The 25,284-nt window shown below is 43.1% G+C and overlaps 1 protein-coding gene across 5 annotated transcripts in view; it reads right to left on the bottom strand.

The window, feature by feature from the left end:
- The window catches only part of GBF1 (golgi brefeldin A resistant guanine nucleotide exchange factor 1), a 113,003-nt gene extending 94,216 nt beyond the window's left edge, over positions 1 to 18,787 (bottom strand). For 4 of the 5 annotated variants that reach the window (XM_075025895.1, XM_075025896.1, XM_075025898.1 and 1 more), the window contains exons 1-3: positions 18,518 to 18,664; positions 12,604 to 12,709; positions 11,238 to 11,304 (exon numbers count right to left, since the gene is read on the bottom strand). In XM_075025895.1, coding sequence (XP_074881996.1) covers positions 11,238 to 11,304; positions 12,604 to 12,709; positions 18,518 to 18,525 — 181 coding nt within the window. In that variant the 5' untranslated portion in view covers positions 18,526 to 18,664. Of the gene's footprint in view, positions 1 to 11,237; positions 11,305 to 12,603; positions 12,710 to 18,517; positions 18,665 to 18,769 lie in introns of those variants that run through there. The other variant, XM_075025897.1, reaches the window with a different exon arrangement.
- Between the last annotated feature and the right edge of the window lie 6,497 nt (positions 18,788 to 25,284).

Here is a 25,284-nt window from a genome sequence, read left to right as displayed (position 1 = left end):
AAAACTCATGGCCAGGCCAATTTTATTAATCGAGGTGGAATTAAAAACCACTACAGCCTTCTTTTAATAGCAGATTCACATAAGACGACTTCTTCAGCTAGCTGAATGCAGGTAGAGGTTCTTCAGAACAAAAGCACTTTTGACCCATTCTTCTAAAACAAACAAAAAAACACCTAGGTTTGTATCCAAAACTAGTATTACTTAAGAACAAGTACATGCTTTAGAATGGTCTAGATTATTTTCACTACAGCATTAAAACTTCGAAATTGTAAAATGTTTTTGCTAGATTATTCCTGCTTCCTTAAATCCTGTACATTTGCACATTTTCTGGTACTCTTTCCTTTTCAAATCTGTAACACTGGAACACTTTTCAGCATCCAACTAGTGCATCACACGAGAGGAGTGGAAACCAGCACAACAAGAAAGAAAATGGGCATCTTATGGGTGGCACTGAAAGATGTTAAAAAAAATACTGGCCAGTGCTGAGCAGGATCAAGTGAAATGTGGGCAAAATATGAACTGCATTACATGTTCAAGTTTATTAGCAGCCTCATACAGCTGCTCAAATTCAGGCATCTAATACGGGGATGTGAACAGCTGGTACCATCACCTGCTGTTCCTGCAGAGTGAAAGGGAGTGTGTGACCTTCCGCTGCAGCACATGGGTCTTGTGCATGTGAACAAGTACCAGTATGGGTTGCGAAACTCAATAGCATTAAGAACTGCCATCCAAAAAGAAACTACAATTTAAAGGCAGCTGAATGAGAACGAACTTCACTTTCAAATTTTTAATGGACTGTTAGTAAAAGCGGAAGGGAGAAAATAGTTTGCAAAATTTAAGTTGATGTTGCCTCTGACACAAAGCTTTAATAGTCAATTACCAAACAACCATTAAATTAAGCATTCCAGGATGCCTATGATGGTCTTCCCCCCCCCCCCATTATTTAATAATATATTTCTTCAGCAATTTCTTTTTCTCTGAAGAAAACATATTTTTTTTCAATTACTGAACTACCATTCAGCTACTCTGTTAGAGTTGCTCTATTGCTTTCTACAATGTCTGAATCTTTTAATTTCTTCCTCTCCTATGTTTCCAACACTCTTGGCCAAGCCTTTTCCCCAAGAAAATGTTACTTTTTTATTTGCCAAACATGGATATTTCTTCCCTTATGTTCTTAATGAAGCAGAAGCCTGCATAATGAAAGTGTTCAGACTCCTGTATCATGCAAAGAAGTCATACACTTTCAGAAAAGTTTGTTGTTTAGAACTTATCTCTTTGCCAAACCAAAAATCTAGTTTCCCTACAATATTACAGTATTCCTGTTTCAACTGAAAAAGCCTCTTCCTGTTGACCGTATTTTAACAGACTGGAAAATAATTGAGCAAACATATTTCCTACATCTTTGTGTTCATCACCAACAATACCACCAAAATAAATAAACCCAGGACTGTGTTCTCCCCACTCCCTGTACCAGCTTGATCGCTTCACATCTGAAGTGCTAATTTCATACTGAGGCAGACTGTATTTGAGAGAGGGGAAGCACAGAAGTAAAATTTTATAGTGCTTGTTAGATCTTAAGTCTGTCTGAATATATTTGCACTTCAGACAATGAAAAAACAAATGTTTTAACTGAGAGCTGAGTACGCAAAACAAACCATAGTATTTCTGAACGACAAATGTGAAAACCTCAGACTGAAGTGAAAACCAGCTAATGATGTTTCCTCCCATGCTGCCGTGACAGCCATCTTAGTTATTACAGAACTATTACAGGCCACTATAAACTGTCTAATCCCGCTTTGAAGAACATCCAGGTTCCTAAGTGCAGTTACTAAAGATGCTTACATAAGCAACCATATTTTACCACTGCCACTCATTTTATTTCTAGAATAAAGCCCCTCCCCTAGGCTATATCCAGATCTAATAGACCTCCTTCAATATACCATCATCAAGATAACAACTGAATCTTGATTTATTTCAACAATACCTCATATTTACAATTTGCTTTCTAAATTATTTAAGCAGTTAATCAAGAGGTAAATGGAATCTAATTCAACAGCCACTTGGCAGACTTCATCACTGTATCAAGAAAAATTACAATTTCTTGAAAAGTAATGAGGCGCAAAAACACATTTTAATAAAAAACTTCCTCCAAGGATTAAGTTAAACATGATCAAAAGTGAACAGCATTGTTTTGAAGCCTCTCATCTCATTTAAGTAGCACACACGAGAATTATTTACAGTCATGCAAGTATTCAGACTCCTGCACCAAGCAGGGGCAGCACACACTTTCTGAAAGACTGCTCTGTTTATAACTTACTGTTTCAATATGCCTAGGAATAAGTTTCAGCTTACTGCTACAAGGACAGAACTGAAAATTAGAACTTCTGAAGTGTTTATATTAGGGTATAGATAGAGGATCAAACAATCAAAGTACCACCATCACTGAAGAATTTAACATATTCAGCTAACAAGCATTAATCAAGTGCACCCCTTGAGTATTACAATTGTGTAATTGTGATTACAGTGCAAAATACGCTAGCATAAGCTGTCATGGAAACAGTTTATCAATCTATTCATTTTAACAGGATAGCTAAAGCCAGTACCACCCCAAACTTTACTTACATTGCATATATGTGCAAGCTCTCATATAACATGTTTTACTTTTACATTTCTACCCATCTCACATTGTCTTTTTTTTGGTCATAATGTCTTACCCTGTTCCTCAATCATCACGTAACTATACACCTCCTATTTCTTTCACAATGTGCTTGAATACAAAAGTAGTTTGAACTGACAAATTTTAACTACACAATTGCACCATGCAAAGAGCACGGACACATTCATTCCATGAAGTTCAAGTGACGAGGGGTCTATGTCTATCCATGCCCTTAAACTAAACAAGGAATGTCCAAATATAATTAGGAGTTCAAAGCAAGAGCAGACTGCTTTAGCACTTCCAATGGCATTTCCAAGTCACATGGATACAGTACATCATACAATACCAATGTAGATCTATCAATTTTCTACAGTAACTATGACTAGTTGATAGATGTTCCTTCTCAAGATGGGCTTTATTTCCTACAGTTTTGTGATGACATGTATTGATTCACTGTCCCTAGAAGATTTACATATATTTAACTGACTCATGATTTAGCCTTCCTCACTCAATGAATTCACAGGTTTCCATTCACTCCCAATGTTCTTCCCCAGAAAGTATCTGTTGATGCCACCAACACTGGAATGAATGCACTTCCAAAACTCATCCATGATATGACATTTCCATCTCTTTCACCTTAGAAAACATCATATAACAAGACCTCACACCCTACCTTTAAGCCATTCTATTATAGGCAATATATACCAAAATTTCTTTTCTTTGTAGCTTTTAGAGGTGCCGTAAAGCAAGTTAAAATTATGTCATCTAAAAGATGATAGGAGTTATCATAGTACTGCATGCAGCTGTAAGTTTTATAGCTTTCCTGGACAAATTTGCTGTCTTGTATCATTTTCTAAAGGCAAGTTACAAAAAGCAAGATCTTGACTATCCATCTGAAATTTTTTTTAAGAACTTACAATGAGGAGGTCCATAACATGTTGGAAGATTTTTTTTTCTTGATTGCAAAAAAAAAAAAACCCCACCAAAAATCTTCAGCAATACTTTATTACACAACACTCAGATAGAAGACAAGCTAGGTACAGTTACCTTAAAAAGAAAAAAGCTCTTGCAAGTTTACCTCAAATGGGCAAGCCACCAACTGCACATCCCTCACTATTAACATTCCCTAACCTATCAACTTGCTATTTTAATAACAGTGTTCTCCATTACTCTGCTACTTTTATATTTACCTTTAAATCCCTCCCATTCTACTTCTCTTCTTGCTGGCTTTTCTCTTCCACACTAATTATTGAGAAGCACTTTATCACACATCCCTGCACTATTCCTGAAAAAATGGCATTTTGCCCAATTGAATCTTCTTTCAAACCTCCCCTTCAAACTCATATCTTGCTATAAACCATATAGGGATCAGCCAACAATGGTGTCTTTGAAGGACAAATGGAGGTAGTCATTAAGAAAAACCCTCAAGTGTTTGACAACTTTGACTCCTCTCTGCTCCTACCTGCTTAAGCTACAAACTCTTAGAGGTGAGGAATGCTTCAGTATGCTTGTTGTGTATGTATGACCAATGCTTCTTGGCAGTCCTCTTACATATTATGCAACTATATAAATATGTGCAGGCACTTTCTGACACAAGTTATTCCTTCTTTTAAGTAAATCACCTTTGAGACACTGTTTTTAACAGGTTAGATGGCAGAAGTTTAGTGAGAAGTCAGTCAAAAGAAGAAAAGGTGACAGAACAGAAGAGCTATATACTGAATAAACTACTGGATTTCAGCAATTTCATGTACACTCCTACTTCCAGAGGGTTTTTACTATAATGCCTTAACATCTCTTCATTGGCCACAATTCCTTTTAACTAGCCTTGACCAAAACAAAGGCATCATCATCAAAAAAACCTGGAATAAAACCTCCAAGGATGACTTAAGAGGAACCTTAACTTCAACAGAGCATCTGGTACTGCCTTTCTACCAAATCAAACTGCAATTACTGCCTCTAATGTATGTACATTAGGCCATTTCCTTTATGGCTCCACTTCACACAGAAGCAGTAACTGAAGGAAATAATGGAGTGCCCAACAAGTGGGAAAGTAATTGCTCAACAAGCGTGGAACAAGAGAGAGTCAGTTGCGCACTGTGCACATGTGGCAGCTCTTCAGAGCCCAGCCCTGCAGTGGTAACAGAAGGCTGGTGTTATAGAACAAGCCCACTGTGGGAACTCTGCCAAGCAACAGCCAGGAGTGCTTGTCCATCTAAATCCTTGGTTCCTTAAGGATTAGGGGTCAGGAAACAATTCCTTCCAACAGCACCACCTCCTGCCTGTACCTGCCAGTCATTAGCCATGCACAGATGGAATACCATTAAGCTCCAAACTCCAGTCTTAAATTGCACCCAAAGAGCTATATTAAAAGGATGCTTAGGTGGTATTGCAAGGATGGTGGTGCAGGACTGCAGAAGGAACAGTTCAGATGTCCTGACTTCAAGAGAAATGCAGAAGTACCTTGTGTGAAGACCATCTTACTGTGTTGCTTGGGGTTTTCTGCTCTAGATATTCCCAGAGTCACTTCACCTCTTCTGATTTTATTCAGTGTCTTACTACTCAGAAACACAAAATAGAAGATGAACACAGGAGCTAAAAAGTTATCAATTTAAGGATGCTACACAAGCACAGTTTAGCCCTTTCTGTCTGTTCAGTCTTAGTTACACAGTCTCTCAACTATAAGCTTCACCTTCTCAGGAGTCCCAATTTCATTCAGTAACCTACGCTGAAAGGCTCAGTGAACAACTAAACAGAATCAATTAGAGTTCAGAGTGACCCCATCCATACCTGACTCCTCACACACTCTGCATAAGTGCTGTCGTGCACACAACAGAAACGCCTTGGAAAAGGTTATGGTGCTTGCCTCAGTGCATCTATAAGCTTCACAAATACTAAGTTATTCTTCATCAAGCACATTCCTCCTCTTTCTTCCTTTATACAGAAAATAAACTAAATCTTAAGTGAAATTATAACAATTTTGATGTTAGTTTTGGGCTTGAGAAGTTCACATCCCAGGTCTCCCAGTGCAGCTACCATTCTTAGGGCACGGTAGTGTCACTCCAGGAAAATGGCTTAGAAAGTAAAGCACAAAATTAGCAACCACCTGGGAAAAGTCTGATTTATTATTTCTCCAGTAACACCAAGAAAATCTATGCCAAAAACATCAATAGAAACCTATTATCTGAGGGAAATTCAAAGACCTTAGCCATAAGACAGTCATTTGATTCATCTGATGCTACAATGAGATTAAAAAGAAGATTAATCTCTCTCAAAGAGAGTATTTGTAACTACCTGCAGCTTCAAAGCAAAAATACTGCATTGGTTTACATTGTCTGTGCACTTGGAAGGACGCCTGCATTCATGAAGACCAGAAACTTGCTTTTAAAATAACAACTTTTACTGCATTGTCTGAACACGATTAGCAAAAATCAAGTCTGGATTCAGCCTGCAAGCAAAGCATCCAATTAAGGCTGTCACCTTCATATTTCTTATAGTGAGAAGGTGACAGAAAACATTAAGATAAATTAATTACCACTTCTGTACACTGTGTCAGGTCATTTGATATGGACTAAAAGTGTACTGCCATCCACTAATTAGAGTGAGGCTGAGTTAAAGTTATGGAAGAAAACTTACTCTATCAGTTTCCTAACCTTTATTACAGCCTTTCCACTCTTAAAAATTTTATACAGAATGCCACAAAAGCTAAACGTTAGCCTGAGTTGCTTGGTCTTCCAAAATACCAAGTTAACATGTATGGATACCTGTTATTTAAAAAAAAAAAATTTTGGAAGTTATCACAAGAACAAGCATAATCTAGGAGACCAGCGAGTCTTCTAGATTGTTTATATGAAGCTGACATGCAACCGAAAAAAGCTTAGGTTGTGGGGGTTGTTTTAGTGTCTGTTCTAGATAACATTGCAATCCTTCAATGTAAATGAAGGGAGAAGTATCACAGCTTACAGTTCAACACTATTTGTTATTTGCTAGTAAGTCCAGGCACTTCCTGAAGAAACTCAAGATATAATATGGCATTGCTCTTACCTGCAAAGAGCAAAGTAACAAGCATTGACGCACTATACATATCACACATCCACATTATCTGCTTCCTACACTTCTTTAAAAAAAACATTATTTTTTTCCGATTTCTTAACTTGACTAGACCACCGTGAATATCTCAGATTCTATTCAGCAGCACCACAATAGCATTGAGAATAGGCCACACATTTATATTTACTACCAATTTACCACTTCTTAAAACTAGATCTTTCAGAAAAAGTTCAGACATTAATCCCAAACTGGGATAAAATTCCTGTATTGTTTTATACAAATGTCAGATTTACCCTAAAAAATTAGTTTCCAGAGCTTGGACATGAGAAAACGAATGTGCAATCAAATCAATGTACCAGAAAACTGATGGCTACAGTAACAATCATATTAAGTCAGTACACTGGGCAAAGGTTCTCTTACGGTTACAGTCATTTGACCTTTAGCCAGCTCTTAATGCCCCAGCCAACCCTCTAAAGATGGAGATTTGCAGCAGCTTCTTGTCTGAAATAAGCCATGAAAAGATTCTTCTGAACCCACTGTACAAGCATTCATTTAAAATGTCATGAATGTGCATGAAATCAGAGTGCTTCTAACAGCTTACTTTGCAGCTTCTGTTTAAATGCACTAACTCTGAACCACCAGAGGATAAAAGGACTCAAACCTTCCAGTCTGGCACTCATGGACCTAAAATATACACAAGCACCTCTTCACAGGTGTGTTTACCTAGTTTAAACCTTATTTAAATAGACTCTCGATGCACACACTTTCCACAAACACCTGCTTCTCCCACTGCAGTGCTGACTTGTACAAGGCAGTTGCATTCAGTCATTTTCTGTCCTAAAGCCATCCTACACACCAGTAAGCTGTACTTCAGTCACGAAAATCCTGGTTACTGACTCATCCCCCCAGTCAGAGCAAAGCAAAATTCTACAATGAGGAAAATGACTACAGAAGTACCTGCTCTTACCTCTACATCATACTGGAATGGTCTGAAGACTTCAACAGCCATGGCAAGATTTAAGGAAACCCAATCCTCATCAGATCATGGAAAAGCAAGCTTATAATTAATTCGTATTTCCAGCCATTTGTGGTTATAAAACCTCTCCTTAGTGAGCTCAAGAGCATCTTAAGTTGGAAACGCTCATGAAAGAGAACATGCTCAGTTATTACTGGATGTCGAAAAGAAACTTCCTTTTGTTGACCTAAATCCATAACAAAACTGATGAAATGAACAAATATTTCAACATTCAGACACATTTTCTGGATAGTAAGCTTACTTTAAAAAGCAGTCAAATGAAAGTTGTGGTGACAGTGACCCTAGATCCAAACTTGTATCAATACTAAGGCTTCCATCAGTTTTAAAATAACCTTTGAAGATGTAGTTGTACTTTAATTTTGCATGCATGGACAAAGCTTGATAGTCACTGCTTCCATATGATCATAACTCAGGACACTGATTTTTGCTTTTTCTAAGCACTGGAAACATGAGATGCCACATCAAACTTAGGCTTATGGTGCTTATCTTAGTACAGCAAGCATTCAACTATTAAATTTATTGTGGAGTAACTTATGCATCACCCAAGATGACAGAATGCCTCTTTTTCCTTTCTGTTTTTCATGCAACTAGTATCAAAAGCAATTAAAATATATGCAGCCCATAAAAATGTAAAAATAGCATACAATAAACCAAATTATAGTGGATCAGAGCAGCCATGCAGTTCATTTTCAAATTATTAAACTGTTTTTATAAATCTACATAAAATTGCCACAGAAATTAAGTTTCTCCGTCAGAATTTTAAAGAGCAACATAATTCAGGTCCAAGGCCCTTAGCTAGATATGCTGAACTGTAGAAGTGAAGTTACTCTTACCATAATCATGGGATTGTTTGTGCTGAGCAACAGCATCTTCTCTAGATGCTTCTTTCAAGAGCCCATTTAGACATTACAGTGGGATGGGATACCACTATTTAGTTGCAGGCAAGCTTTGAAATGGGAATCTTTAGCTGCTGGAGGCATATGGTGCATCTTTATACCCTTGACCAGGGTATTTCAGCACCACAGTCATGACAGAGTTAATACCCACTAGCTCAGAGGAGAACAAAAGGTACTCCACTGCAACATGCCTAACATTTACATTGCCTCTCTTTGCTCATTAAACAGGTTTTGGTTAAATAATGAACAAACTGTATTACAGACTCCGATGAGAATTCCAAAATTATAAATCAACTGGTAAAGCCCAGAGGAGAATGAAGGGAGTGGGAGGGAAGGAAGGATAATATTGACTAATATAAAGGGCGCAGCTTGACAGTGGATATTCCTGCCACACCTGATCAAACATGCTCCATGGGGGAGGGGAAGGGAGGGCGAGAGCAAGAGGGGAGATGGGACAAGGCAGCCTGAAATTTGCATCCGGAACAGATTAAAATGGGTTCTTGGGGGATTGAGAAAATACATAATATATATTACTATAAATGCAAAATTGTACTAAAAGCTAACTCAAATGTCAAAGATTACAGCTTGAATAAATTTAAATATAAAAGCAATGCGTTTCCATGAGCTAATGAAAGAGACATGAAAGGAAGGTCTAGGCAAAAAAAAAAAAAAACCACAAAAAAAAACCCACAAAAAAAAACCACAAACCCACCCCCAAAAAACCCTAAGCTTGGACTTTTCATTGCCTGGAAGATGAGGCAGGAGACTCTATATTGTTGAAGGTATTGCTTGGGAACTGGTCCATGCCTAAAACTGAAAAAAAAAAAAAAACCAAAAACAAAAACAAAAACAAAAAAACACCGAAGCATCGCAATGATGTCCTATCTTAAGACACTAGTCGGCAAATAGCAGTCACTGAAGCTGAAATTACCGGTTTAAAAGAACCCCATGTAGTCAAACCAACACACTATCATCATCATATATAAGCAATTATTATCTCAGCACGAACCACACTTGCGTGATGACTAATACTCCCAGGGAGTCTCTGAATCTCTCAGTACATTAAACTTTGCTTTCTCTAACACAAGCAGATAGTTGGCTTGCATTTTTTCCCCAACAAGTCAACAGCACATTGTATCTAGCTACTCTAGATAAATGGCCAGTCCCTGACATTTACTCATACTGCATTTATTTGAGCGTCCTGACATTCCCTGCTCTTGTTGATGAGAAGAGATATTTGCAATAATGGCAAAGAACTTCAGGAGTCTTATTTTAAAGAAATTTTTATCTCATAGAAGGGAGAGAAGGAAAATTTCCTCCCAAAACACTTTTGGTGACGGTATGCATGTCCTACAGAAGATGAGTGAGCTTACCAAAAAACCCACAAATCCAGACTGTCATGTAGTCTGGGTACAAGCATAACATCCAGAACAAAAATACTACCCAGAAATGCAAGCTGTGCAGGAGTTCCCTAAGATGTCATGATCTGACAGAAGAATCCTGCTCACGGCAAAGGAAAGTTCACCTGGCAAAGAAAAGTAAAGCATTACACTTACAGGCAGCCACAAAAAAGGAAGGAATAAGGGCTTAGAACTGGCACGTGTCCTCAGCACCTCTCATCAGCACCTGGAAGTGGCACAACTGTACTTCTAGGGAACATACTTTTTATGGGATTCCAGGCTCAGTGCTGACACAATAATAGGCATACTTCGCAACTAGAAATGCAAAAAGTCCATCTCAAACTTAGGTTCTGAACACTCACTGTAATAAAGGGACCAGAAATAAACCTTACTTTCAAATATTGCAATCAGTAAGACAAATCCCAGGAAGAACCAGCAGAATGCCACATGCAGCTCAGAATTAGCCTCACTTCCAGGCTCTCAACACATATTTAGGTTACACTTAAACAATCACTCCTGAAACTAAAAAAGAGAAAATGTGGGGGAAATGGGAGAAAGATGGGCTGGGAGAAAAAACATGCTCAGAATGCGCATCACAGCCTTGTGTTCTACTTCTGTAATCCATACAGACTTCCAGTTCCTCTCAGTGCAACTGGTCACAAAGTAAGCCTTTCAATTCAAGATTCAAGAGACCCAAAGGGAAAGTGAAGTCTGTGCTTCACTTATTACTGATAAGAGATGATGAAAACCAACAAATCAAAGAATGTGAGGAGAAAACAGGTAATGGGAGGCTACTTTCTAAGCAGATTTTTCCCATCATTCACAGATCAGAAAGCATAAACAAAGCACAGAAAGACTATGTGTAATAATACACCAGATTTCACATATTACTACAGCTTTGGTATACTGAAGAAACATGCATATTTATATATAAAAATGTCTGTGTGTGTATACACACACACAAAAAAAAATATATATACACACACACATATATATATATATCTCCAGATAGCGGCAGCAGTGGCATTTGTGTAATAGTTTACATTGGTATTATTTGTCTAAAAGTATATACGTATTTGCTCTTTTCTTCTTACTCAATATATGACCTCTGGATAGTAAATAAGACAAACAAGTACACCTGTACATTTATTTGCATATACCCTAGCAGGTACACATTCCTGCTCATTTCTGTATAAGCTTACCTGTTATATTATTCAGCACTTCTTTTAAGAGGCTAAAGCTATGCAGCAGGGGATCCCTTTCTTCATCCTATAGGTTATATATAAGAAGGAAGTCATTAATGAGGCAGACATATTCCTGAAGACAAATCTTAATAATGGGTCTGTAAAGACCTCACCTTCATATTCACAGAAGTACTGTGGGTTGAGTTTATCACTTTCAGCGCATTTACTCCATTAAAATCTTGAGAAGCATTTTTATTTTCCTGCCAGTGCTCCCCAATGTAATACAGCTCAAACGTCAAAGCATAGGTTCAAGACTGAGCATTCTGGGTTGGTTTCATTGTCCTTAGAAGTATTTCTGAATAGCCTTCCACTGTTCAATAAATTTCAGAGCAAGTCTACCTCATACCATATTGAAATAGATCATCTGGATTTGCTATAATGTTAATCTATGCAGATTGTAATGGGAACAGAAATACAATGACATTTGGTGCCATTAAAATAACTGAAGAAAGAATCATAGTGCAAAATTTATATGAATAGCTCCATCCTTTAGCCTTAGTCTATCTTTACAGTATTAAAATAAGGAGGAACAGCAGTTTCTCCAAGCTGTGTACATCTGCAGCCACACCCCTTACTGGGTGGTAGTGACCTGCAATGAAGAAATGCCTGTTAGAAAGAAAAAGGGCCCTGCCCTTTGACAAACTGAAACCCCTTGTGCTGGATGACAGCCATCTGCTATTCATGTGACATTCTGAAGCACACCACAGATACAGTAGGACGCATGCATACATTTACACTGTGGAAGCCGTAAACTGACCAATGCATCATTAGACTTGGAAACATTGTATTAATGACTTTTAACAAAACAGGTTTGAAACTATTAACAGGTTTCAGTCAGGAATACAGCTAGCAGTCACAAAACAGAGCTAAAAAATACTATGCCTATGAAAAATTTAAAAATACCCTATATATAATGACTTCCCCAATCTTCATTTCATGGCTTTCATGATGAAGACTGTCTTCTCTAAGAGGGCACAAAAAATATATAAAAATGTTGTGCTAAATAAAATACCATATATTCAAAATCCCTGACATACCAGGTGATAAAAGTCTAAGGGAGGTGATTCCCATGTGGAACACAATGTGGGATTTTTTGTTTGTTTACAGGGTATATAGGTAGAAGATTTCCAGCTTTGTACCTCTAACAGTCACTGGCACACAAGAAGCCAAAACTGCTAAGCATGAAACAATATAAAAAGTTACTCCAACTTTACTTACAAAAGTACTATAACGAGTGCTAAAAAAAAAAAATGGAGGTACTTTTCTAAAACCAGGTAGTTTCTGCCATAGCATGAACAGGTAGTTACAATTCAAGGTAACTTACCAGATGTGTGTGAGTGCTCCATCGGGCATTACGCTTTATGGCTCCCACCACCGCGTTGATTTCACCCTGTACAATGTAAATGTTCTTATCCACCATCCTGACAATCCTGAAAATAAAGGTAATTCATATTAATCCCCAGCCCCTCAGAATTATTCTCTTCCTCAGATGAAACATCATGTTGGCCCTAGTCAAGCAGTAGGCCTGCAGAGATGCAAGAAACTCTTTCAGATCTTCGTTTTGTGCATGCAGACAAATACAGTTACTTTGTCAAAAGGAAGATGCTTTTCCACAGAGTGCATTTTCAAGACCATGAGAGCAGACAGTTATAACAGGGCATCTGTGAAGCAAGAGACAACTTTGCCAAGGCATATTCCTTGGTTTTTTCCAGTCTATGTAAGTTCACCAAAAGATAAAGTGTTAGGGTACCAGGACAGACATCCATGACAATGCAATAACACATGCATCTCCAGCACTTTATGCAAAGTCCTGCAGCTCTACACAGAACACAAAGCCAATCTTGTACTCTGTTAAGTAAGCATCAGTGACTTGAATAAGCTGGCCGGAGCAAAACTGTTTGGGATTTTAAACTTTGACAAAATGAAGTAATTTATAACAGATGTTGATTTCACACTTGCTCCTTGAAAAAAGCTTTCAAGAAAGCAGTCAAGTAAAAGAGTCATGGGTAAGACCCCACAAAGAAATGAGCAAAACTAGAGACAAAATTGGATGGAACATAGGAAGAAAAAGTGAGAAAGCTAAAGGCAGACACTTACTCTCATGTAGCCTAAGGTCTTAGAGGGAAAAACTTAAACTGATGTACCCAGAGAGAAAGACAGAAGAGGGGAAAAAATTTTACAAGCAAGAAATATTTTTAATGGTCTGAGAAAAAGCAACAAAGAGTGGATGACTACAGGATTGTTCTCTCTATACTAGCTGTAGCCCAGATACAGTCAAGCATAAAGAAATAAGAATGGAGGGGAATAAACAGCCACAACTGTTTATAAAGAATAAACAGGACTTATAAAGCAGCCAGAGTCAGATGATACCATGTCTGCAAATGAGAAGGATTTAGTGAAATAGTAGCCAAATAATGAGACTTTTTCAGAAGATATGAAAGGAAAATGAGGAATCCAGCTTGAAATCACAACAGGCCATCCACAGGACAGCAAAAGACTAAAAACAGATGAAACATTGATTATAACACTTCAAATCAGGCAGGCTCATTTAAAGGACTCCATTGGGGAGGGAGGGTGGGGGGTAATAAAACACAGAGAATATGAGAATGATTTTTACCCATGTAGCAAAAGCAAAGCTGGAAGCAAGCAGTTTTGGCGTATTACTCCAGAGGTCAGAAACACTACCACAGAAATTTCAGAACATACATCCTGGATCTGTCAGGCTTCACATTAACTAACATGTTTGAATTATCAACAATACTTCAAGTATACAAATACTCTCTGAGTGAAAGACTAATTTGCTTCAGGACTCTATAAATAATGGAAAGAAAGCAAAATATAAAAAGATACCTTATCAAGGGAGAACATCAGATTTGTTGTTTCTTATCTTTTTTATACGTTTGCAATAGGATGAACAATCTAATGGCAAAACTGTTTCTTACTTCATTAGATTAATTATACATAATGGCATTCCTAAGTGTTACACAATAAATTAGGGCCAAAGACAAAAGTATTTTATAATATAGGCACTGCTGTGACAGACCAGATCAATAGTTTATCTCATTCACTACTAGATGATTCAAAAAAAATAAACAAATAGTTCTGCCAAGTAGTTTGCTTGTGCCCTAAAGAACAAAGGTTCATATCCTCCCTCCACAGCTGTTATAAAAGAACCACGGATATTCTTCCTATTCATGTGTTTAATGCTCGAGAGATGTTCCCATTCTCAATAGTAACTTATTTCATATATTATTTATATGACTGCATTACAATATTGTATAAAAATATCCTTGACCTCAATTTTTTCTACTTCAGTATGTTGTCTTTGTTTTAGTGCAAGGCACTAACAGGAGACTGTCTCCTCCACGTAAAATTCCTCACTTACTTATTTCTTCTTTCAGTAATTCCAATATTTTCCATATTTCTACACAGGCAGTTTCTCGGATCAAAACTCTGGTCCATAGACCAGAAATACTTTCGAGGAAATACTTTACACATTCAAATTTTCAAAATTCAAGTTTTTCCTGTCTTCACTATTACAAAACAACATTGAGCCTGTAAACTTTGTAGTGCCATGCTAGGCGTTTAGCAAACTGACATGGAAACAAAGGCTCCCCCAACCTGATTTGGAAAACCATGTAAAGAAATACCAGATATATGTATCATGTGCCCTGCACATACACAGATACTCAATAGTTCTGCCAATATTTAAAGTGATGCTAAAGCTTAAATGCTATTCTGCATACTACTGAATCTGCCTGTAGGACTCTTCCTATTTCTTCTCCTCTACTTCTAACCTAAAAGAATCAAGATGGAAAAGTTTGTTAAACTCAGTCCTTCGTGAATGTAGGAAACTTAGAATGCTCAGCTGTTCCTAAACCTGGTGCTATCTCCAAGCAGCAAAACATGAAGAGAAGATAGACACAAACCTCCAACACATACCTCTTCCTCTCAACCTGCTGGGAAACTGAATGTGCTGATCCTTTCAAGCAAGAGTGCAAAAAAATCCCTGTTGCTTGGCAGGGCTCTCCTGACATATTAAAATCCCGCAAAACTTACAGGGTTTTTTTTGCAATTACATCCTTTCATTGCTAGCTATTTGAGAAGACTTGATAAGAATGCACTCCTTTCCTCACTGCAGATTCCATTAAATGTAACTTTATTCAAAAGTACAAAAACTCACTTTACACATGCCAAAAAGCTTACTGGCCCAATGCAACTGAAATAACCTGTCATGCTGGAGACACAAATTCACTCTCAGATCTCTGAACATCACACATACAGCCCACTTCGCCACAAACACTGGGTAAAGATGGGGGAAAATCCTTCTTTATATTTAAGCTTGCAGTTAACCAAGCAATAGTGCACACACATTCCAAAGTAAACCACAGCCAACTATCTTCATTCACGCAAAGAACCTTTGCAACTGTGTGCTGGAGAAGGAAAGAGAAAACAATTACAGGGTGGGGGAGAAAGCCAGACAACTATTTTCAGAGAGATGTACCTTGTAAGCTAAACCCACCAAAAGCACCATCCATCCCTGTAAAAGTTTAAAAGTTTATTTCAAGCAATGGAAATAGCTTCTCTAAACTCTGCACTTCCCAAAGCCTACCCCTTTTAAACTATCAGATAATTTCAGTATGCATTCCTCCAACTATAACCTCATCACAAGCAACAACTGCTCACACTTTAGAGCTCAGTATAGATGTATTATATCAAAAGAAGTTTTAAGATTGAAATTAATGCTCTGAAGCTGCAGAGAAACGATTACAAGATTTACCAGACCAGCACTGAATGATCAGTTGGGTTTACAAGAGCATGGTAGTAGTCAAGCAAAACCATTAAATGTTTGTTCAACATACAAAAAAAATTGCTAACATGAATTCAGGCTTAATGTTACAAAGGTATGGTCTGAAGAGTGGGATATTGTATAACTGTTGGTTGGACAGGCTAACATAACTAGTAATGCTGAAGATCATTAAAAAAGTTGAAACAACCTCCTTAGCAAAGCCATGGTTCTGACACCTCTTGCTGTCTTCAGATCAAGACTTGCCTTTCTTGAAAGCAATCTTTAATCAAACACATGATAGTGGACTCAGTAGAGAAACACATGGATTAAGTTCCGTGGTCTTGAGTTATACAGAAAAAACAGGATAGGTACCTATTAAATTCCAAATGCTTTTTAGCTCCTTATGTCTTCAGTTAATCCTACATAAACTACTGTTTCTTTCTCATGATAGGTTCATACATCTGCTTACAATCTGCAGACCAGTCCTCAGATTTCACTCGTGTGCAGAACTTCAACAGGCAGCACAGTGAAAATGACAACTCCAAACAAAGGCAACACAGCTGCCCAGCCCACCACGAGAAACCAGGAAGCTGTTAGCATTCACAGCCTCACTGCTAACAAGGTTAGGAACACTGTGAGTGGAAAAAGGTAGATGCCTGAGCATGTCATAAAAGAACAAAATCTAACATTCACATGCTTCTCAAAGCCTTCAGCAATGTTCTGTAAGCAGTAATTATCACTATTCTGAGGCTCTTGAAATAGTATCAGACATGAAATCTTCATATAAAAACACTGACAAGATTGACATCTGCAGATGTTATCTCACACATGCACCGAACACTCCACTGCTCAACCTTGGAAGACACTACCCCAAAACATCCCAGTGCACAGGAACCCAAACTTTTCCTGGACAATACCACAAGTTTCAGGTACACTTTTAGGAAACGCTCCCTCCCCTGCAGGGAAATGTCTGCAACTCTTCTGGAAACAAGCAAGAGTTAGCATCAGAAGTGATGAAGTCTGGCAGACTTCCATCAAGTCACTTCTTGCTAACACAAACTTGAGCCTTCAGCTATGGCAACCAACCCAAACCCAGTGAAACTACTCCAATAAATAGCAAAATAAACAACAACATAATCACTACATATGCAAGAAAAGTAGTATTACAAAGTAAGCTCCCCTGACCTAAATTTGCAGTGTTTATGATAATGCATGAATAATCTATGTAGTCTCTGACTTAGATTTGGCCACTTCAGTCCTGATACAATACACTGCTACCAAAACAGAACACACAACACCCTTCAGTCCATGAATCACAAAGAATTCCTGCCTAACTCAGAGATAGCTAGGTTACCCAGAAGCCCAGCTGACAACGAAAAAGCTCCTTTCCTTCCTTCTAAACTGCACAGGGAAGGTACATGGATCTCCATCAGTAAATTTAACTTGCTTGGGTTTTTCACGGGGTAACTACTCTGCAATAAACATCACAGACAGTAAAAGTTCAGAGAAGCCAGGATGTATCTCCAAAGGCTAGCTCCTAATGCCTGGACAAAAGTAATAGAAAAGTATTAATTTATAAGTATGGCAAAGAATTGTGCAGTCCAGTGATGCCAAAATTCTGGGTAATTAAGAACGCCCTTTAAAAGATAAGCAGCAGTAACGTGACAGTGGCGGCACATCAGAAGGGAAGGTGGAAGGCACCTGGGAATCAAGATGAGAAGGCAACTCACATTTACCTGTCAAAACTGCAGAGTAAAAATGAAACCTAAGGTAAATATGGAAAGGGGGATTTTCTTTCTTCCAATTACTTCATACTGTTGAAACTAAGAAACATGGCACCAGCTGAACTCACAATGTATGCCCTAAGTTCGCTCTGAGCCTTCCTCCTGCAACAGCTAAGAAGCTGTCCATATGCTGGGAGAACTCTCTGCTTCCACCAATTTTTAAGCCAGCCAACTTCGCGCACGGCCAGCGGGTGCGCGTGCAGGCGCAGGCACAGCCGGCACCTCCCTCCCCGGCCCGGCTCGGCCACCCCGGTGCGGCTCTGAGTCCTGACCGGGCTCTTCTCTTACGCGTCCGGCCCGCGGACGGTGGTTGCCCAGAGCCGGGCAGCCGCCCCCCCTCCAACCCCCCTGGCCCTGCCCGGCCGTGTCCCGTCCCGTCCCCCCCGCCCCGTGCGGCACGCCGGGCAGGACGTCGCGCCCGCCACGTCACGGACCGGGGGCGGAGGGGGCGGCTGCCAACCCCCGCCGCGGTCCCCCGTCCCCCCGCCCCGGGCCGCTATACACCCCGCAGCGGCCTTCTCCCGGCCCCCTGCCCGCCCCCGGGGCTGCCGCGGCTCCGTCCACGCCCCCCGTCGGCACCGCACGGTTCCCCTGCCGCAGCCTCCCTCCTGCCCGCCCCCGCGTCGTGACAGTATCGCGACAGGCACTCGCCGCCCAGCACTGACCCCCGCATCCAAAATGGCGGCGCCTGCTCCCCGCGGCGGCGGCGGCCGCTTCACATATCGGTCAGGCGGGCGACGCCGCGAGCGGGAGGACTCGGCCCTCCCTCTTTCCGCCCGCCCCTCCCTCCCTCCCGGCGGCGGCGGCGGCGGGAGGCGGCGGCAGTCCCGGCGAGGCCGCCGAGCGCGGGGTCCTCCCGAGCACGGGCAAGCGAAACCGGCCCCGCACCGCTCTCACTGACGTGGAAACAGGCGCACCCCAACCCGCTGCCTGGTTACTGCGCCGACGGACAGCCTGGAGAGCCAACCCGCGCGCGACGCGGCGGGCGGCTCCCTAAGGTGCCCAATGGAGTCGCGGTCTGTAACCGGAGGAGCCGTACCCTCCCGTGACAAGCGGAAGAGAGCCAATGGGAGGAGAGAGGGTAGAACTAGCAGAACCGCTGGCCAATCGCGAAGGAGCCCTGCCGCCGCGGGGCGCGGCCTCGCCTGAACGGGCGCAGCAAGGGTGGTTGAGCGGAAGCCGGAGGAAGGGCTGCCCTCGCAAAGTATTGTGGGCCGGGCCGCCCGTCCCCGCTGCGCTCCGGGGCCTGCGCCGGGCCGCCCCCGGGCCTGGTCGCCGAGTGCCTGGGGCTGCGGCTCCTCGCCAGCCCGCCTGGACACCTGGGTGGGGTGGGTGACCGCGAAAGGGCCCTTCAGGCGCGTGCCGGTGGGTCTTCTGGGGGAGAAACACAGCGAGTGAAGGCTCGCCAGGGACCCAGGGCCTGTAAAGCAATGCTTGGACCAGCCGCCTTTTGTTAGCAAGGCGGAGCAGTGGCCCTCCTCCGTGCTTTGCAAGTATTTCCCAACTTGCCCCTACAGCCTCTCCTACCACCTTCTCTGGAACCAGTTGGCAGGTGGTGCCCAGCAAGCAGCTTGTTTCCTCCTGGATACCTCCCTAGGAAAATTCAAATGGATGAAACACGGCATGCAGCTCTTAGGAGAGTAGACACAACAGTGCCCAGAGGGGCACATGTTGCTTTTTCTTCCTCTGCGGTCCTGCTCGCCTGGTAACTTTCCTCAAACCTGAACACAACTGATGCTTTGCTCAAGTTGGGCTACAAGCCGTGTGCTACAGCCTCAGTTCATCTGCCCAGGTAGCCTGGCAGCCAGAGGCCACAACTTGGTTTTACTGCTCTTTGAAACTGGTTTATTGGCCAACTCTTTGTGGCAAGAGCAATCACAGCTGTGCAAGCGTGCAGCACTTACCACAATGAATTCTTGGTGCTGGTCCAACCTTCTCAGCCACTTTCTGTGTCTGTGCCCCAGTGTTGAAGCAGTGTACTTTAATGGCAGTAAGTTGCAGGGGTCGCTCTGCTTGTTCAAGCCTCTGCCCATTGAACTTGGGGCAGAGGACAGAAGGTCCTTGCAGTTACCTAACAGTTCATAGCGCTAGCATCTGCAGCGAGGTCAGCCTGGGGTTCTGTTGTGGCAGGTGTTAGAGTGGTCAAAGCAGCAGCTACCCCAAAATCTTACACTCTGTCTGTAGGGCAAACACAAATCAAACTGAAGGTGAAGGAAAGCTGAAAGGGTCAAAAAGTATTCATTCACTGTCCTAATCACAACTTCATCTGCTCCAGCATGGCTGAAGGAGGGAAGTTCTCGGACAAAGGCCCAAGGGAATGGGCAACAGGCCTCTTCCCTGGCCACCCAAACCAAAATCTGAGGCTGCCTTCAATGCCACCCTAAAAGATGGCCAGATATCGTGAGGGCACAACCTCCAGAGAGGGTGTTGTGGGATGGGGCACTCTAGAAATGGTGGTCACCATATCCTTCCCTCTCCACATGAATAGCTGCCTGAATATTGCCTGATCAAGAATCAATGTATCTTTGGCTGAAACTGCTGTTATCTCCCACCTCTGACAGCTGGAGGCCAAGGGACCTGCTTCAGCTGGGCTTTACCCAATAATATGTAGGAACTCTTTGGAGTTGGAAGTTTAAGCTGTAATTGCATTGATTTCCCAAAAGTAGAACAAGAAACGGCATGTTGCAGTGGCCTAACCATGGGCTTGGAAGCTAAAATGTATCACCTCAGCCTCTGCTGCAGCCATGGTACATGCAGTTTTTAGCTTGAGTTCCTCAGCTATAAAACAGGCGGTCAAACACTCACCCAGCACATAGAGACTGCAAAAGCCACCTAAGCAATGAGTGAAGGTTTGCAGAACAAGCAGATTAGTTGCTAGTGCTTTCTCCTTTCCTTCTGCCCTGCTCCAACAGCTGCTAAAGCCCCTGTGGTATCTGCCAGGCATTTGGAAATTCACAGGAGTTTGTCCTTGCCACTCTGTCCATCTGCTCCTTGCTTGGGGAAGGGGATTTCAGGTGCTGGCTTGGCTGTTGCACACAGCACAGCTCAGTCTAGGTCAGCCAAGCCTGCCTGCCCTCCCAGGGAAGGGGCTAGAGCCCTCTCTATGCCTTCTTGCCCCTTCCAGTGGCAGCTGCGCAGCTCAGGCTCCCACCCAGTCCAATCTGGTGAATCGGACCCAGCTAAGGTGTTATTTATGGAAGCCTGTCACGGAGCTTGAAACTGAGCCAGCCAGGAGCCTTCTGCTTCACCCGAATGCATCTTAGTGCATTAATAAAGAGCAAACATTGCAATGTGCTTTGCATTTTTACTTACAATCCAGCACTGCATTGTCTGGAGAGAAAAACAATATGGTACGGCCCCGCGCTGCCTGGAGAGAAGAGAGTTCACTTGCACGCACTACGGCACTGCGTTAGTCAGCCCTCAGACAGCCCAGCACCGCCCTGGCTGCACAGAAAATCCTGCTGATGTGACAGTGCGGCACCAATGCCCCCAGCTCTGCAGCAGCAGGGAAACCTGGGTTGCGTGGACTGCCTGATCCAGCAGCAGTGCACAGCTGTGTACGGATCATGTGTGGGCAAGTTGGAACACTCTGTTTGCACCAAAAGATCTAGGTGTAGGACCAGGACACAGGACAGTCCCTTGTCACTTTATTCCCAAGATAATGCACTAGTTCTTACACACAGCGAGGCACAATGAAACCAAAGATCAGACAAGCACAGTCTCTGCAAATCCCTCAGGTTCCTGCTGTCTGGACAGGAAAGCTGGGCTTTATCCTCACTGCAAAGATGCAGCTTTTCAGCAGAGTTTCTGTTGTGAGTATTCCTCCTCAGCTGACAAAAAGCATATGGAGGAGCTGCATACTCACTGACAATCATCCCCTCAGGCCTTGCCCGGCTACCTGGTCAGCTCACCTGCTTTCATCCGAGACACCTGAGCAGCCAGCTCCTTGCAAAGAGCAGTGTCTCCACAGGGCACACCAACTGCCTTCATTTGGGTCCAGACTGCCAGTGGACTCCCCACAAGCCTTTGATGAGACTGTCACAAATCCGCATTGCCAACCACCTCTGCCTCTGCAATCTGCACCGATGGACAGGACCGACTTTGCACGGTCCATTACTCTTGCTCAGCCCCTGCCAGTTCACGGTCATCCGCAGAGCCCAGATATCAGACCCCTGGGCACATGCAACACAGAAATTTTCCAGCAGGTTAAATAGTTTGAGAGAGGTTGAACTTCCATCCCCTCCTCTTGGAGGCTTTTGCTGTTTCCCAGAGGCTTAGTAAGGTCTCCAGAAAAAGGGCAGGAAGAGGTACTTGACTCAGAAGGTACAAGCAGTTGTCACAGCTAGAAACTACTTGCAGCTACTCTCCCCAAAGCTGAGCATCCTCAAAATGCTACTGAATGTTGAACACAGTGGCTCTAAGCAGCTGCTCCTTTCCAGAGCAAGCTCAGGCAGAGGCTAGCCCAAAGCCAGCTGAAGGCTCTCCAAAGAAAAACTGATGTGCTGCATCTGGTGCAACCTGCACTCAGGCCAGGAGCTACAACTGAAGCGACAGAGCCAAATTGAGACACTCAAAAATATTAAAACCCTTCTCTGGAAACTACACAAAGTAGTGAATACTGAAGCTGCAGAGCAGCCTCCTCAGGCTAAAATACCCTGACAGCTGTTCTACTTAGCCCATGTCGCAGGAACACTCCTGCACTTCCCAGTGACATGAAACTCTCCTGATGAACATTGCAATGTAGTGTTTTCCATTGTCTCCTCTTGGCCAAGGCAAGCCACGCCTTTTTGGCAGGAGCAACCCGGGCTCAGTTAGTCATATCTTCGTCACCTCTTGGCTAGACTACAGCTACGTGATACACCTGGGCATGAAGCCCACAGCAGTTGGCAAATGCCAACCAGAAGAGCATGCTGCAGTGGGAGCCCTGGCTACCACAAACGCATCAAACCTACCCTCTGCTCCCTAGGCCACCTTTTGGCTCGGAAGCTAAGCCAAATTCAAGTCCTGATCTTCAAGGCATTTGATGACATGGACCCAGTGAGGCTAAAAGGTCATTTAAGACACAAAGATGGAAACCGTGATCAACATTCAACAACTCTGCCACTCTCCAAGAGCAGTGGACCCATCCAGAATGAGGACTGGGTTTGCCTGTGACAGAGATGGGGTTTTCTCGGAGGACAAGCTCTTCTCAGCTGGTGAAAATGAAGTATGTCTAAGATGCTGAGTAATTCCCTCCTTTTGCATATCCCACCTCTCTGCCAAGGCGTGAGTCAGGTTCACTCTGGGTTTAGTTTGACTGTGCTTTTTTTTTTTTTTCTCTTTTCTTTTTTATGTTATATAAAACAGTAACATCTCTCTCCTCCTGAACCCAGGTGAAGTTCTTGGTCTCTTCCCCAGCAATGAATTCTCCAGCTGGTAGGACAAGATGCACTACAGCTGAGAGGTCTTGGCAGTAACCAGCAAGATCTGCTCCTACATTTCAACAACAAAGGCTAGAGCACGCCCTCCCAAAGAGACCCTTCAGGGGTCAGTCCAGCAGTTGCAGCAAGGTTGCCCTAATGAAAGTGTAGGTCTCTGGATGGTCTAATCCAGTAGTCTTCACACTGCGCTCCACAGGGAACAAGCTTCTGACATAGTGCAGGTTTGTATTTCCAGTTGCCCAAGGGAAATAGCTAAAAATACTTTTGTTTCATTATTACTTGAAAGCGTAAGCACTAACTGTATTTGCTGCAGGCTGCTGATGGTGAAAGGTTTGGAGGGAGCGGGAGGCAATTCAAAATAAGGTCCCTTCATTGCTGCAGACCTTGAGTAGGGTTTTCAGCTTCCCTGTGGCATGTGGTGATAGAGACACACTGCCCCATGGAAAGTGCTAGTGCTGTTATACTGTGTCTGCTCCTCTTGACGGAGACAAGCCTATGCTGGGGTGGATTCAAATCTGGGCCGAAAAAAGATGTGGTCTAGCTTGCAGTCATTTTTGGCAGGCAAAAAAGCAGTAAGGCAAACACAAACCCCAGATTACTACCATTAAAAAAACACAGTAATTTCTCATAAGCGTGTCAACAGTGTGACTCCTTTTAAACTCTCTGTGTTTCTACTGAATTAACATGTTTGTGCATGTTTTTGAACTGTAATCCATAAAGCTTTGGTCTACTTAACCTGTCTTTACATCCTGTGCTTCTTCGTGTGCATTTGTCTTCCCATGCATATCTATATGCCATGTTATGCATTTAGCAGGCTCCCTAAGTATGGCTCATAAATCACCCAGGGTTAAAATTCACTCCTATTCTCACAACATTATTTCCTAATCTCTAAAATATGTCAGTGTAAGAGCTTGAGGGTGACCTTTGGCATCATAAATCGGGGAGCAGGTTGACATGGAAATGACCTCAAGAAAATCAGAGCGTAGAATCACACATCCAGCTCCGTAAGAGCCTAGCAGAGATAAACCTCTCCCCTGGGCTCAGGCATCCCAGGGCAGGACGGAGAGGCTAAGCCGACTTCTGCAAACCTCTCTCCCTGCAAGCACACACCGGGACGTGTCTGCTGGGAGTGAAATGTGTGTGCAAACACGTCTGACATGTCCAAGGCTTGCTCTAGGGGGGGCGAGCATTTGGGGACATTTCAGGGAGGGACTGGGCCCTGTACCACTGCACCGGGATTTTGCCATGAACTTCGGCAGGAGCCAGGCTGGAGCCTGAACTACACACAAGCAGCATGTGGGTTCCCAGCCAGCCATTTGCGGGTGGGAGCGCGGTGTTTCCCGCACAGCCGGCAGCCCCCGCGTCCCGGCAGAAGCGGCATGGTATTGCAAGAGAAACGCTTCTCGGTACGGCCGAGAGCCGGAACGGTGCTTGCAGTAATTAGCCCGTAATTAGCATCCTCTGCAACCGCTGCTCCGTCGCGCAGGGGAACGCTTCCAGCAGCCGACTACAGACTTGGCTCCCCCAGCAACCTCTGCCTGGCTGGTGGCTCTAACTTGTAAAGCCCGAACAGGCTCGCGGCGCGGATGCCCAGCACCGGCTCCAGAGCACCGGATCGCCGAACAGTGAACGACGCCCGCAGGCAACGGTAACGGCAGCGATAACAACAATATGTAAGTGTACATATACATATATATATATACATGGACACCTCCTATGTGCCCCCGGGGCTGGCAGAGCAGGGAGCCCAGCGGCCGGCTGATGCCCCCTGCCCGCCGCTCAACGGGCCCCGGCGCGGCAGAGGCGGCGGCCCCCCTGCGGAGGGGCGGGGGCGGGGCCAGGGTCGAGGGGGCGGGGCCTACCGCCCTCCTCGGCGAGTCCTGGGGCCGGGATCCGGCGGGATGTAAATGAGTCGCGGGGCGATTGGGCGGTGGGAGCGCGGGGCGGGGCCGGGGCGGGCGGTGCTGGACGGGGCGGGCGGCGGCGGGCGCGCAGCTGGAATGGGGCGGGCG

Source organism: Buteo buteo, chromosome 4 (genome assembly GCF_964188355.1).
Source record: "Buteo buteo chromosome 4, bButBut1.hap1.1, whole genome shotgun sequence".
NCBI lineage: Eukaryota > Metazoa > Chordata > Aves > Accipitriformes > Accipitridae > Buteo > Buteo buteo.
This window is presented reverse-complemented; position numbering and strand designations above follow the sequence as displayed.